The sequence below is a fragment of the Haemorhous mexicanus genome, chromosome 1, assembly GCF_027477595.1.
Source record: "Haemorhous mexicanus isolate bHaeMex1 chromosome 1, bHaeMex1.pri, whole genome shotgun sequence".
Lineage (NCBI taxonomy): Eukaryota > Metazoa > Chordata > Aves > Passeriformes > Fringillidae > Haemorhous > Haemorhous mexicanus.
The window spans coordinates 17,592,265-17,606,783 of NC_082341.1; the positions used below are offsets into that span (position 1 = coordinate 17,592,265).

Below are 14,519 nucleotides of genomic sequence, written 5' to 3' on the forward strand. Positions count from 1 at the left end.
TACTCAGTGTTATATAAACAGCTGGAATAAATATAATCCAGAAAAATACAACATCCTGCTTTTGGGATTACCCAGCTGTTTAGGGCTAACTGTTCCCTCTGGGGAAATTATTGCATAACCGCCCTGGGCCTCTGTCAGGCTCCTCCAACACTCCAGCTAGCCCTGGGGACTGGATGGAGCCCTTGTCTGACCTGGTCTCATCTTTGTTTCCTTCTTAGCTCAAGTGTTCTTTGAAGCTGCTTAAGCTTAAAGAAATGCTCAGTTGTATTATCTCCCTCCCTGGTTATCTGGCACTCACTTGCCAGATTACAAGAAGAGTGAATTTCCAGATGTACTTTACATTAGACCACTTCTTTGGTCAACACACACCACTCAGTTTTTAATTACATCAGATGTACTTCTGCTGTAAAATCAGAGTAATTCTCTAAGATGGTGTTTAGCAGACTATGATGTAGGGCTTTTGCAAATCCCTACTCCTTTTAAGGGGCACAACCCATTACCCTCAAACTGGTAGTGACTCTGATTGCAAGAATTCCAAGTTTTTCGCACACTTAATGAGAGCAAGGTTGGATGAGAGACACAGAAGGCACAAAGAAAACATGATTCTTACCATCTCATTCACATCTCTGAGACACTCATCCATCTCCATCCTCAAAATGGGAGATAAAAACAGGCAAGATATATTGTCCCTGAGTGTGGCAGGTGCACTGGTTATTGAAGACTATTCCCTCTCACATCCCTCAGCTGAAGTCATTAAGGAGAGGCTGTGATGGGGTTTGCTCATGTCAGTGCAGTGACACTAGGCTGCATATAAAACTTCAGAGATGGATTTCCATTTTATTTACTAAACAATTATATTTCCCCAGTATAAATGGGAAGGGAAAAAATAAACTTTAGAGGAAAAAATTGCAGGGAAGATTTTATTCTGTTCTTTTTTTTTTCCTCTGGCAAATTTAAAGAGGGAGGAGTAAATGAACAAATTTAGCTCACTAAGCCTGAGACTGCCCATGAACAAAACCTACACATTATGGAACCTTCTTTGGTGCCAAAGGGCTCAGCACTTCTGTGAACAAAATGGGAGTTGCTTGTCACTAGCTGTTTCACTAAACTGCAGAATTTTTCAACAGGCACAGATAGATGGGAACCAGTTGCTCTCACCATACAGACTTCTACTTGTATCAAAATAAATCCAAAAGGTTTCAAAGTAATAATGCCTGTCTTGAGGCAAACTCTGGAGTCAGATAAACTCTCTTTAATGGAAGTTACTGATCACTCATCACTTACAAAAGTCAGGACATTCTCACATATGAAGGCACAAAGAGAGATGAAGGAGATCAATTTCTAATGCACATGCTAGGAAAAAAAAATCACATTTTTCACGGAACAGTCTTGATACAAAGATGAGTTAGTCAAGACATTAAAGAAATGTCATGACATTACAGAGTCATGTGGGAAACTGTTAAGCGTGTAACTTTATTTTGCTTTGTCCTTTGCAGAGAAAAAAAAAAAGAGTTTCTTCACTGGGAGAGGTTCTGTGTGGAGAATGGATGAGACAACACAATCTGGCAACATGATCTTTCTGGGTTCTGCAGTTGAACCAACAGAAGGCTCTGCTCATTTATGGCCAAAATTTTTTATGTATTGTATTGGTAGATAGGTGGTCTGTCTTTTCTTATGCTGCTCAGTTTTCAAGTCTACAGCAGACTGGTACTGAACTTTTCACCCTGTCATATAAGAGCTGAGTGGTATGTGAGATATTTAATCAGATATTAAGGAAAAGTTTTGCTGTTCCTGTATTTATGTAACTATTGCAGGATTCATTATGCACAACAGAAGGCAAATGTCTCAATCTCATAAAACTTGTTCTTAAATCTGCTGGCTGCACACTGTGCAAAACTGTACTCTAGAAGTGGATTAGTTAACTATGTGACTTAAAAACTTCTCAGTTACTGTGCTCTGCACTTTTTAGGATGTCACAGCTCACTGCACCCATATGGTACTTATTTTCTATTTATGCCACACATTATACAAGCTAACTGTGTTGATAGCCAGTAATCTCACCGAAAGGTGCCAGAATTCTAAAATTATTTTATGAGGTTCAACAGAATTTATTTTAAACATGTATGTTGCAAAACATCCAAGAAGACAAAACTTGGCAGTGTCAAAGGTACACCCAGAACAAAATGCTGGATCTGAAAACACTCCTTCCAAATTCTATATGAATTTGTCTACACAACCCCTAGGACATTGTTTTTCAGCTTTTTACTATGTTGGCATGCCAACACCTTGAGTGCAGCATGCAGCATTGACCTCCATAGCTCCAGAAGGACAACGTGGGGTTAAACAAGGGTAACTAATCTAGCCTCTACGGGAGGGAGCAGCTGGCCTGGCTGGAGGGACCAGAAAGGCTGGAAGCTCACAGTTTGAAGTCTGTGGGGCAGGAGAGCTGCACACTCCCACTCCAGGAGAGCTCCAGGATATGATAAAGGTTTATCCACTGCCTCCATGATTTTATGAATTAAATGAAAAGCTGTTGTTTACCAAACTGGAGGATATTAGAGCTATGGAGAACTCAATAAAGCTGGTATGATGCCAGTTTAAAAAAGATAAAGGAAAGCTCCTTCACAAGATGGGAGCTTGCTGCCACAGAAAGAGGATGCAAACTGTATAAGCAGGTAGAGAGGAACTGCTGGATAAAAGTTCCATAATGGATATGAAAAGGAGGAGATTTGGATATTCCCTTTGAAATCCAGTGTAGGTGCTGGAATACTACTAGCAGACTGCAGAAGGCAGCTGGGTTCTGTTGTCCCCACACACAGCATCTCCAATTGCCTGTCAGAGACTGAGGTGGATGGACTTGCACATGTTGCTGGGTAAGAATTTTACAGCTGATGTGTGTTTGGCTAATGGGATAAATCCAAGGTTTGGCTGAGACATCTTTTTTGCTCCTTGGATTTTGAATAAATTCAGACATGGATTTGCATGTTAAATGGTGAAAGAAATAGGACTGGAAGGACACCTCACCATCTTACTACCACTAAGTAGCCCTACCTATATAATTCTAGTTCTGTGCTAGTCTAAACTATTCTGTCCAGTAATGAGGACCTTCCATCCTCCTCCCTGCCTCACGCAGCTTCAGTGCTTCACTTTCCCTATCTTTATGAGTTTTTTTTCCCTAATGCTTAACCTGGATCTTCCTGCTTGCAACTGCCAGCTTTTACCACTGTTCTATCCACACACAGCAAGTTATTCTTGCTTTTTAAAGCACATTTTTGTGTATTCAGAGATTGTTTGGTCCTTCCTCAAGATCACAGCAATCTATAAACTGAAAACATTCTAGAAAGTAGGAAAAATAACCTCTCCTTTCCAGAGATGCAATTCTTCAGCCCCATTTACTCTAGCAAACCTTACCTGAGACTTCTAGCTTTTCTGCTGCATCTCCTTTAGGCAGGGCTGCTGGCTGGGGAGGCATCTCCAGGTTAGGAATGGACTTCATTATATTGGCCTGGGCCTCTTCCAAGAGCTTTTCAAATTCCTTTCCATTATAGTGATCAAGGTTTTGTCTTTTCTCTTCCCACTTCTTTTCAGCTTTCTAGACAAAACCAGTAAAGCATCTATTTATTCTTCTGATTTCCATTGTGATCACTTACTTAAATATAAATTCCATGTGTAAACATTACAGGTCAGTATGGATAGATTCTTTCAATTGTAGTCAGCAACTAAAGGAAATACATGAACAGTAATTGCACACTGCTCTGACTTCTTGTGCTAGATTTGACACAAACACATGCCAGACAGAAAGTGGCCACTGCTCACTAAAGGAACAAAGGCCAAATTTAAATCTGGGTCTCTACCTTACTACATCACACTGGTGATTGAAGTACCTGTCTGTAATAAGTCACAGCAGTTCACCTCTGGGTTTTCCCACTGGAAACCACTGGAGCTTCACACTCCTGCACTTTTACTTCCCCATAACAAGGGACATGGAGATTTAAAGAGTGAACGAAATCCACGTATGCAAGTGTTGCCAGAGAATGATATGCTATTGGTTAAAATTAAGGTATTCTAAAATAGAATTCTGATTTTTTCAATAAAGATAATTTTAAAAACACAGTTACCTAATTTTGGTTACATGTGATTTTTCTGTTGCATTTAAAATCATAGAATAATTTGGGTTGTAAGGGACCTTTACAGGACATCTAGTCCAACCCTTCTGCAATGAGCAGGGACAAAATCAGAGGGTATCTTCAGAAGTACAGTGTAATTAGGGGTTAAGTACATAAATCCCCAGAATGCATTTGAAAAGTCCCACCTGCAGCCTCAAGAGTGAGACTGGGAGCTCAGACCCAAAGAGAGGACAGCTGCTTGAGTGGAATACACCGTACCTCAATCGATACAGCTCGATTTCTGCTACTTGCACTGTGAATTTCCTCAATGAAAAGGCTTTGCATGGTGGTGCCATTGACAGAGACCTGCGCTGCTGGTGTGGCTGGAGTGGGCTGGGGTCCTGCCGTGGGCTCTGGCGGGGCCGGGGTGGCTGAGGGGTGGCCAGCTGTGGGCACAGCTTCGCTGTGAGAGCCTGCAGAGGGAGAGCCCTGGGCGTGGGGCACCAGGGCTGCCGAGTGCTGGGACTGGTGCATGACAACGGGAGAGCTCTGCACGTGGTGGACGGTCATCGATGAGAAGGGGATGACTTCTGACTTGACTGATGACACCTGGGACTCGGATGGGATTGCTGGGAGGTTTTGCTGTGCGTGTCCCTGGGTGGGCTTGTGCTCCTCTTGGTTTTTCAGAGGGTCAGCTGCAGGGGACTTTTCCATAGCAGAGTATTGCGCGGCTTGGGATGGATCCACACCCCTCAGCAGTCCTTCTGTAACGTGTCTGCCCAGCCCAATGGAACACAACAGCACATGGTCAGCACACAGGCCAGTCCTGAGCAATATGCAACAATAAACTCTTGCAAAGAAAAAGCACCAAAGTCAAAACAATCAAAATTGTGTCTTTTATTTCCCTGATGCCCTCAACTGTATGATTTTATAGCTTTCTCTCAGAGTCAGGAGCTCAGGATTTTAAAGAGGCTATTCTAACTCAGATGGTTTTGCCTTCTAAGGTGTTTACAAACCTTCAGTGATGTACTGGCAGTTTCTTACCAAACCAGGAGTTACAGTGGGTTGATTTTCAAGTGAGAATGGAAATTAGTTGATTAAACTGTATACAATGTATCTAGCTAAACAAGATGTTCCTGGACTAGAAGCACAGAAAAGTGAAGCTACATATAATAAGAGGCAGCAGTCTGGCACGTTGTCAAAACAGAGCTTCCAATGAAGGTTCTGCATCACATGATACTTCATAAAGGTCCTTCCTGTCAAGAGTGTGGGGTAGGATGAGCTGAGGACATAAAGAAGCAACTATTTCTGGCAGGTAGCTGTGAAATGTCTGAGCTTCTGAGCATTGCAAGCCATCAAATGCTGTGAGCTTTCCCATTATTGAAAAAGAATTTATGAGGCTTAACATGCAATTTTGCTGCAAAAAAATTGGTAAAACTTTGGTATGCATAGCTTATTGTTATATTTTTTTTTTTTGCAAGACAGGAGATAACTGTAATAATTTTTAAGAAAAGAAACTAACGTGAAAGGATATAGACATTAGTCTGCATGGAAAAATAAGTGATGGCTCTTAGAAAACCTGTTATATAAACCATTTTACCCATCTGCCAGTACTGCCAAATCCATTTTACATAAGCTCCAGGATATATAGAAACACTGGCAACACTACATTCCTTAGAATAATGGTAGTGACAACAGCTCATGACTTACATTTTCCTGTAATTGAACTAAAATTGAGACCATCACCACTGACAGTTTTGAGCAAGAATTAAATCCAATGCCCACTGAGTTAAATAAATCAGCAATTATTTGCTGTTCAGATATTCTGACAAACATGGCTAAACACTGGCACTTAGTGGACATTAATTTTTATCTAATATTCCAGCTTTTTTTAATGAATCTCCCTTCCAAAGAAGAGAAAAAGAATTTGAGGCGTATTCTTTCAGAAGTTTTGGAATACCTTTATCCACTTACACTATTTTCCTATTTTATTTCTTACTGTTACATTTTAGGGAATGAACCTTTCAGTGTCAGAGAATGTTTCTGTTAGCTTAAATTGCTGTAAATACCTAAAGTTAATTAGCTCAGGTATGAGACTGTTGCCACTTTAAGTTCTCTCATCCAGGCACTTCCCAGATCTGGAAGTGCTGACTGGAGAGGCATTAAATCTCAATTGTAAGATCTCAGTGACTGAGGCCGTTGGTCAGAGTGGACTCACTGCACAGAGCACAGGGAAGGTTAATTTGATTTCCCTTGAGAAGGCTCTAGGATTAATCTATAAATACTGCAAGCAAGCTGAATTTCTCACATTTGCCACGGGCAAGGGGGAGAACACAAACCCAAAAGCTGATCCAGCCCTGCTTGAGAAAATTCTTTAAGCCTGAAGAAAGAAAAGAAAAGGAATCACCTCCTGAGCATGGTGAGGACGTCAGTCATGCTGCGCACTCGTTTCAGCAGGCTGTCTAGCTTGTGGGGCTCCTCCTTCAGGAACCTCACAGCTTCCACCTCAATCCGCAGGATTGCTCGCATTTTGTTCTGCAGTGTTGGGAACTCTCCTGCAAGGAAAACAATTGTGAGGCTGAAGAGGAAATTATGAAAGCCCTGGGCAGTAAAAGACGATTGGGTGAATGTCAATTACTTGAATGTCTATCTCTCTCCAGGGGCCACGCAGCAAGCTCCCTAATCCCAGCTTTAAATCTTTTTGAAAGTGAAAGTTAATGCCTCCAGATCAAAGGCAAAACTGTTCTCTGTGGTTAAAGGAAAAGAAACAAAAGTAAAAAGGAAAAGTACATACCTTTCAGGGTAGCAACAGCTTCTCCCACTTGACGCAAAAGAAAGGCTCCATCTTCCACGTCTTTCAGTGTAACTGTCTTGCTGGAAGCAGCAGAATCCTTCTTCAGGTCTTCAACAAATGTCTCCAGCTCACTGGCAGAAGAAATAACATGAACAGAAAACTTAAGCAGGACTTTGATATTGCAAGCAAATATTTGTAAATGAATGGAGTAAACTAAATCAGAGACTTCAACTGTGACACCTTTAGATCTGACACCACAGGCTGAACAAATGACAGGATACCATGAAGGGAGGTGAGAACACTGGACACTCACAGCACAGGAATAGGCTTGCAGCTATCCCAAGTCACTGACTTCTGTGACAAGCTGCAGATGTGCTGAGTATCTTGGCCTCAGGGCAGCTGTGCTACAAAGGGCAGGTGAGCTGGTGAAACACACAACCAGCCAGTAGCCCTCTGGGGACACAAGTACTCGAAGGGGATGGACACTGTGCCACTACATCCAGTACTGGTTTGCACCTTGTGTTTTCTCTTTGTTGATGACATACAGAGGAATGCCCAACAGTTATGAAACAGCCCAAAAACTGGCACCAAAAGCCTCTTGATACAACCTTGTTTATCTGCCAGGTACTGCTAGACAGGACACAGGATCCTGTTTCTATGAACAGCCAGACTGAAACAGCAAGTGTGCATTGTGTGCAGCTCTTGCTCAGCACTTGGATTTAAGAGTGAATCACTCTGGGTGTTTTTTCCAACCGCTGCCATTCTGTGCTTACTCCAGCTCCATCTGGGGCTTCCTTCTCACCTTTCCCAACATTTTTTCCAGTCTTCTTATACGTCACAAAACATTTTGCAATACTTGAGACACATAAATTCTGGTTTTGCTTGGGAAGGAGCCATTTCTTCCCATTTGAGCTCAAGACAACATTGTTTTAGGTAGAGTTTTCCACAGATACATAAAATTTTGTCAAAAAAACCCAAGCCCGAGGTGCTTTATGGGCAACTACACAAATACCCATGCAAACACCTTAAAAAGATCATCTCTTGAATATCTAGGAGAAATTCACTTCTATTAAGATACCAAATTTACTCACAGGAATATTTTAGGAAACAGTTTAATTTCAGATAGAAAAAAATGCAACTGACAAATCAGCCACTCATTTGAACCTAATCTTGAGCATCATTTTTCACATCCATCAGGGATCAGTTTTGCAATTGCTGTAAGAGAATCAAGGTAAAAGAGGATTGGCAGGAAAGGGGTATGAGAAGCCTACCCTCTGCACCATCTGCAAATCTTGCATTTCCACATATTTCCCTTCCACTGCCATACAAAGCCAGTCATTTCCCAGACCCATCTCAGTGGGGAAGAAAAGTAGATGGCCAGTAATGGGATAAAAAAAAAAAGAAAATTCCTTACAGCACTACTGTACATGTAGGTCTGTTTAAATCAGAAGCACAATCCATGGCAACACAAGATTATTTCTCATACACAGAAGAACAGAAACAGGAACAGCATCTGAACATTAAGTATGCACAGCAGAGAGTTCATTTCAATCCAAAACTAAGAACTCTAGGAACTAAAAAATTACTTTGAATTGAGAATCATAAGCTGCGTCTGAACAGATCACAAACAAGTGGAGGTAAATGATCCTGTTCTCACTTTCAGACCACTTCTCCAAATGCTTCTGCCCTCAGAAAGCTGGGGAATTCCCCCAGCACAAGCAGACTTGCAGGAAACAATCCACTGGACCACACGATGGCAGCAAGGGAACACTTCTAAGGGTGTTTTTCCAGTGGCAGAGGCTGCTAAAATGCAGGTATCTGCTGTCTCTGTCTGCCTTTGCAATAAAGGGCACAGACACACTCTAGCAGGAACTGGAGGAAGAATGTGGCCTATTGTCACTAAGGCAAGGGCTCCTGCTCTACAGCATAGTGCTCTGCAGTCATGCATCCTCCCTAGTCCTTGTGCCCTGGTATTGGCACTGAGGCTGGGCGGTGCTGCTTTGGGAATCATGGGGTATCCCTCCTCCCTTTTATAGATCAGCTGGAAAAGCAGGTTCTCAAATACTTACATCTACCAGGCAATAAAACAGATAAAGAAAGATGCTTTAATTTGTTCATGTGCGGAAAGAAGAGAAAGGAAAACACAGAACAATATTACCATGTTTAAAGGACTTTGAGGTAGCTGATAATGGCCCACTTTCCCCTTTGTTCTTTGAGCAGAAATGGAAGGGTCATCACAAACCCCTTTGATTCCACATACTGTCAAACAAGACAACAAGAAATTACCCAGGGGATACCACATGACACTGCTTCTTGTTGCTAACTGCAAGGGAAAATAAACTTCATCCCTTAGGACCCAAAGACTGAAACAGATTTGGTGGTCTCTAGAATTTCTCTTCTCTCACTGGGGAAAACACTTGGCTTTACAGATTGGCCTGAGCAAATTAGCAAGACATGCACATTAAGGCAGTTTCAGAAGGCTAATACAAGATAAACAATTTTCCTGCATCTATATTCTACATGGGGAAGCTGAGACAACTCTTGTGCTGAGATCTTTCTTTAGGCAAAAGAGGATCTGCCTCAGACTGCAGTATCAGTAAAACAGGCTACAAAACAACTGACAAAATTAATGGTAACAAATCACCCAGACCAGATGGTATTTGCCCAGGAGTTCTATAGCAACTTGAGGTTGAAACAGCTGAACTATTAATGATAAGCATCTAACTTCTTGATTAAAATTGCTTTTGAACCAGATTAGGGATATCCTGGGAACTATATTCTGGTGAGACTGACACTTAGACAGGTGTGATGGATAGGTATCAAAATACAGAATAAACAGTAAAGAATCAATGAACAATGGATAAATTTGCTGTGTTAGGTAGGAATTAACATGGTTTGTGTAAAATGAAGGTGAAGTCTCACAAATCCACAAACAACAGAAGTTTGGGGACAAAGTATACTGCAAAAGGCTTTCAGCAAGGTGTTTGAAGAAAAGCTTTCAAGAATGCAAAGTTGCCATGGGACAAGAGGAAATTCTTTTATGGATAAAGCACTGAAGTAAAGATAAGGGATCAATGAACAGCTAACTCAATGAATGTACTTTGCTGGTGGGTTCCACAGGGACCACTGCTAGGGTTGGTGCTTTTCAACATGCAATAAATAATTTAGAAAAAAAGGATTAATAATATAACAGAAAAAAAAAATCTCAAAAGGCTTCTATATTATTTAGGGAGATGCAAATGAAAGGTGGCTGCACAGGACTGCAGATGGACCATCTGGTACTAACTGACTGGAAAACACCAAAGATTAAATTAACTCCTAATATCTGTAAAGTGTGCTCATGATAGGAGGAGAAATTAAACCAAAATCAACCCCACCTAAAACCAATAACCTCTCAAAACCCTAAGGTTTTATATACAGTGATGACCTTAGAACTGATGATCATCCCTTGAGAGTGAGATGTTGGATATTTAGTGCAAAGCTCCTATGGCACATGAGGACAGGGAGATCACACCATGCACGAGGTCATGGTGTGCCTGCATCAGCCAAAGCTCTTGTAGGGCTCTCCTGTCTCCCACCCCCATTCCACAGCTGTGCACCAGAGTTAGAAAGGGCAAAGAGAAAGGCAAGAGGATGATGAAATGTAGAGAAAGGCTTCTAGAAGAAGGTTAACTAAAGGTTATGCTGGAAGGTTATGCTGGAAAAGGCATAAATGGGGGAAAAAGTAGTGGAAAGGGAGAGGAAAGTGAGTGTCTATAAATAATGACTAGCATGGCAAGGGTGAATATTCTGCTGTGCATTATTTAAGTCTGGGGATTGACTGACAGATGAACAATTCAAAAACAAACAAAAGAGATTCCTCTGATATAGGTTCCCAAGTATCTGCTACTAGTAGAACTCCCAGATTGCCAAGAGAAGTTTTGCTTTCATGAAGCATGACTTATTAAATTATTAATTTAATAAGTCATGCTTATTATTATTAAAAAAAATCTGATACTTCTCCTAACAAAGTTTAAGCTGTAAGTTACTATGGATTGTATGCAATTGAACAGACTGGATGTGGCTGTAATTTAAATACTGTGCTTATAACTCCCTTTATTAAAGTGCTTAAGACCTACAATATCGACACACCTCTAACATGCTTGTTATGGCATAAATACTTCATTATGGTACCACTGCACTGTAATTTGTCCTTGGTCTGGTAAATCTTAAATCTACTGTCTGCAAGCACTATATATAACATCTCTAATGTTAAGTCAAAAGACTAGATTAAAAAAAAACTACACATTTAATTCTGAGTGTGTATTTCACTGTCACAAGTGTACATAAACTATGTTTAACAGGTTTCATTAGATACCCTCTGAACTGTAATCCTGCTACAGTTGTGACACACATGGGCACACTTCTGTAGGCACCATTAGGAATCTGTTGAGCGAGCTTCCTGCTCAACAGAATGCTTGCTTTGAAATGTACACCAACATTTCTGTGGTTTACACCACAAAACTGCCAATGTTTATTTCCTTATTTCACAGAATCACAGAATGGGTAAGGTTGGAAGGCACCACAGTGGGTCACCTGGTCCAACCTCCCTGCTCAAGCAATAATCTTCAGTTGCAGCAGGACAGATTTTTAAGCTCAGATTTACCACCTAAGAGTAGTAAATACACTTTTGTGAGTATTGCAGTAATCCTTGGGCTTCAGTGTCTCACATGAAGACAGTCTACTGATTTAGTCTTATGATTTAGGAAAGACCAAGAGGGTGACAGTTGAAATCCTAAAAAGTGGCAATTTTGGTGCCCTGTTGCTTTGCATTTGTTTGTATATCTGCAGTGGGATCAGTTTAGTTGTAAATGCCTATAAAGAATATTAACCTTTTTCTCAATAATGTCAGTGACATTTGATGTGTAATTTTGTGCTGTATGCTCTTACTATGAACAGCCATCAGCTGCTGAAATTATTGTGGTCAGATGTGCTTTTCTTTCAGGCTCTGACCCTGCACATGAGCAAACACATGACAAAGGAATCTCACTGGACACAACTGATTAAAAATAAATGTTTGTTTCTATCATATGTCTAAGAGAGGTGAAGTAACATTTGAATGATTTAAGAAATTTTCCTTTAACTGTAACAAATGAAGTAGCACAGAAGTAGCAGAAATCATGGGAACAGGAAAAATTCCAAAACCTGGTAAAACAGAACCATATTGCAATCCAAGTCCTATCCTTAATGAACAGCTGTAACAGTGAATGCCACTGGCACTTGACCTTACACTCTGTATCCATTGTATGAGGCAATGCCATAAACAGCCATCACACAAATTGCTCTTTCCATAGAGAACAGACAATCTAGGAACTTGGCAATGAAGTACACAAGAGTGAAGTGAGGAACAGAAGGTCATTACTTAAGACTACAAACCAGCTGAGAGGATTAATTACACCAGCATGGACCATTGCTCCTCATTCAACCTTTCTTCACAGGACTTTCCCTTAGTAACACCCAACCTTCTCTTTACAAATGCACCTTTTTATAACAATAAATATTAATCTGACAATTTACTGAGCAACAGGAAGGATTTACTCTCTTCAGTGCTCAGGAACTGTATTCTATGGCTCTTCAGTCATAATTTCCTGACAAGATGACTAGAAATTTTTTCTCTATTATGGAGCAATTCTTTAGGTGTGAAAGAAATGTGGCAATGATAAATAATTAGTTATATAACATCTTACAAATTTAAGTGTTAGAATTAGTAAAACTGTTTATTAATTTCAGCTTTATCTTGCCTCCTGCTGACTCTGAACTAAACTAAATGACTTGATCCCACCAGTCTTGGGCCAAAGTTCTGGGGAAAAAAACCAGAATCTTCCAAAGGGCCTTTACATAACAACAAAACAAGGTACACAGTTAAGCACATGGAAACCTCAGTGAGTACATTTTAGACAAGGACTGGCATTGCTGACTGTAATTAAAAACTTCAGTCCCCTATTTGAGCTTCCCCTACCTCTCCCATGCAGTAGGAAAAGCACTTATATTGAAATCTGATTTTTGTACTTAAAGCCAAACTCATTACCTTCCTTTGAATCCCTTTGTTCTTGAGAAAATTCCTCCCTCCTTCCCTAAAGCATAATACATAAGGCTGAAGGGGAGAACTAGGGCGGAGGGAGGCTTTCAGAGTACAGGGGTGGGCATGGTCCTTACAGTCATCCCTCCCTTTACAGGGAAGACCTCTGAAGAGGTTGAAACTCTTGGTACTGCTGGGATTTACCCAGTGGGCTGTGCAGAGGACTCCCAGTCAGGACCAGTGAGCTGAACAACACAGACATGGTTTTACAATTGATGTGATACATGGCAAGGAAACATAGCTAAAACAGAATATTCAGATGCAGCTTACCTGAAAACAGTGGTAAAAGTTTCTACTTTATGGAATAAAAAGACAGGCAAAAGCAATAAATCTGAAGAGGTTTCTCAACCCACCATAACTTCTTTACAATCTTTTCCTCCTCGCTGAGGTATTTCTGCCTCTCTTGTTCCACCAGGTTGCGCTGTCGCTGCACAGGATCTTCAAGCCTCTTCACTGTTTCGATCACTTTGCCATTGATTTCTAGCTCTGCTTTCTTCACCATTGCCCTCAGCATCTCCTGGTTCTGCAGCTGTTGCACAAAAGAAATCAACTTCAATTTTTCCTGCTTGACTGACATTCCTGGCAACAGAATACACTGCAGAGCTCAGAAGGTTGGGATAAACACCATCCTACAGTAAGGGAGTGTTTTTACCTTCCCCCTTCCCTCTTTAGCTGTACCTATAAACATTACTCCATGTATATGTATAACTTCCAGTTTCAAACTGATAAACAAAAGATGTTGGGATCAGTATATCACCTTCGATGCATAATTTCTGCAAGGATTGTGGCCCCTTTATTCTGCTTGGTTCAACATGAACAAGAATTAATTACACTTCACAAGAATGCCGGATGCTTGACTTCCACTTTCCATCTATCTCACAAGCTTATGCATCCCACAGCCCATACGTGCCTAGTGGATAATCCCACACATTAATTCATGGCTGGAATGCACTGCTGTTTTCAGAATGGAGGTTTTCAGTCTCTCAAGTGGCAGAGGAAGGACTGTTACACGTGGTGCAATTTGGTGCAGGCATACAGCTCACCTGCAATACATAAAACCTCCCTTACCCACCAGAAAAACCCCCCTTTATAATATGGCGATTTCTGAGAACTTCAAGTCACACCTTCGTTCTTGTCGCAGCCTGATGTTAAGTAACTCAATCATTAATTATAGTAAGCTCACAGAGCAAAACAGAGGTAAGAAGGCAAACGAGGCTGTACTCTTCTGTAGGTAGCCCTGGAGCAGGTATGAGCCATGCTCACAAACCAAACCTGTTTAAGTCTGTTACACAATTCACAAGATTCAAAGTGATAAGCAGGACTCCAACTAGCCACAGTCTTAGGATACAGGCAACATGAACACAATTCTGTTAGCCCAGGAGCCATTTCATACTGTAAGATTTTAAAAAACACCTGTGTTGACTGGGGACAAAATTCCCACTTTAAAACTAGCACTTGAACAGTCAGCTGTCTTCTAAACATCCAGGTTTAACAGCCAAAT

At 41.0% G+C, this 14,519-nt stretch overlaps 1 protein-coding gene across 20 annotated transcripts in view; it reads right to left on the reverse strand.

The window, feature by feature from the left end:
• Positions 1–14,519, reverse strand: part of KIAA1217 (KIAA1217 ortholog) — a 338,974-nt gene that overhangs the window by 13,056 nt on the left and 311,399 nt on the right. For 19 of the 20 annotated variants that reach the window (XM_059841653.1, XM_059841745.1, XM_059841755.1 and 16 more), the window contains 5 exons: positions 13,372–13,547; positions 6,901–7,031; positions 6,514–6,661; positions 4,386–4,881; positions 3,412–3,592 (listed from right to left, as the gene is read on the reverse strand). In XM_059841653.1, coding sequence (XP_059697636.1) covers positions 3,412–3,592; positions 4,386–4,881; positions 6,514–6,661; positions 6,901–7,031; positions 13,372–13,547 — 1,132 coding nt within the window. The remainder of the gene's footprint in view (positions 1–3,411; positions 3,593–4,385; positions 4,882–6,513; positions 6,662–6,900; positions 7,032–13,371; positions 13,548–14,519) is intronic. The other variant, XM_059841620.1, reaches the window with a different exon arrangement.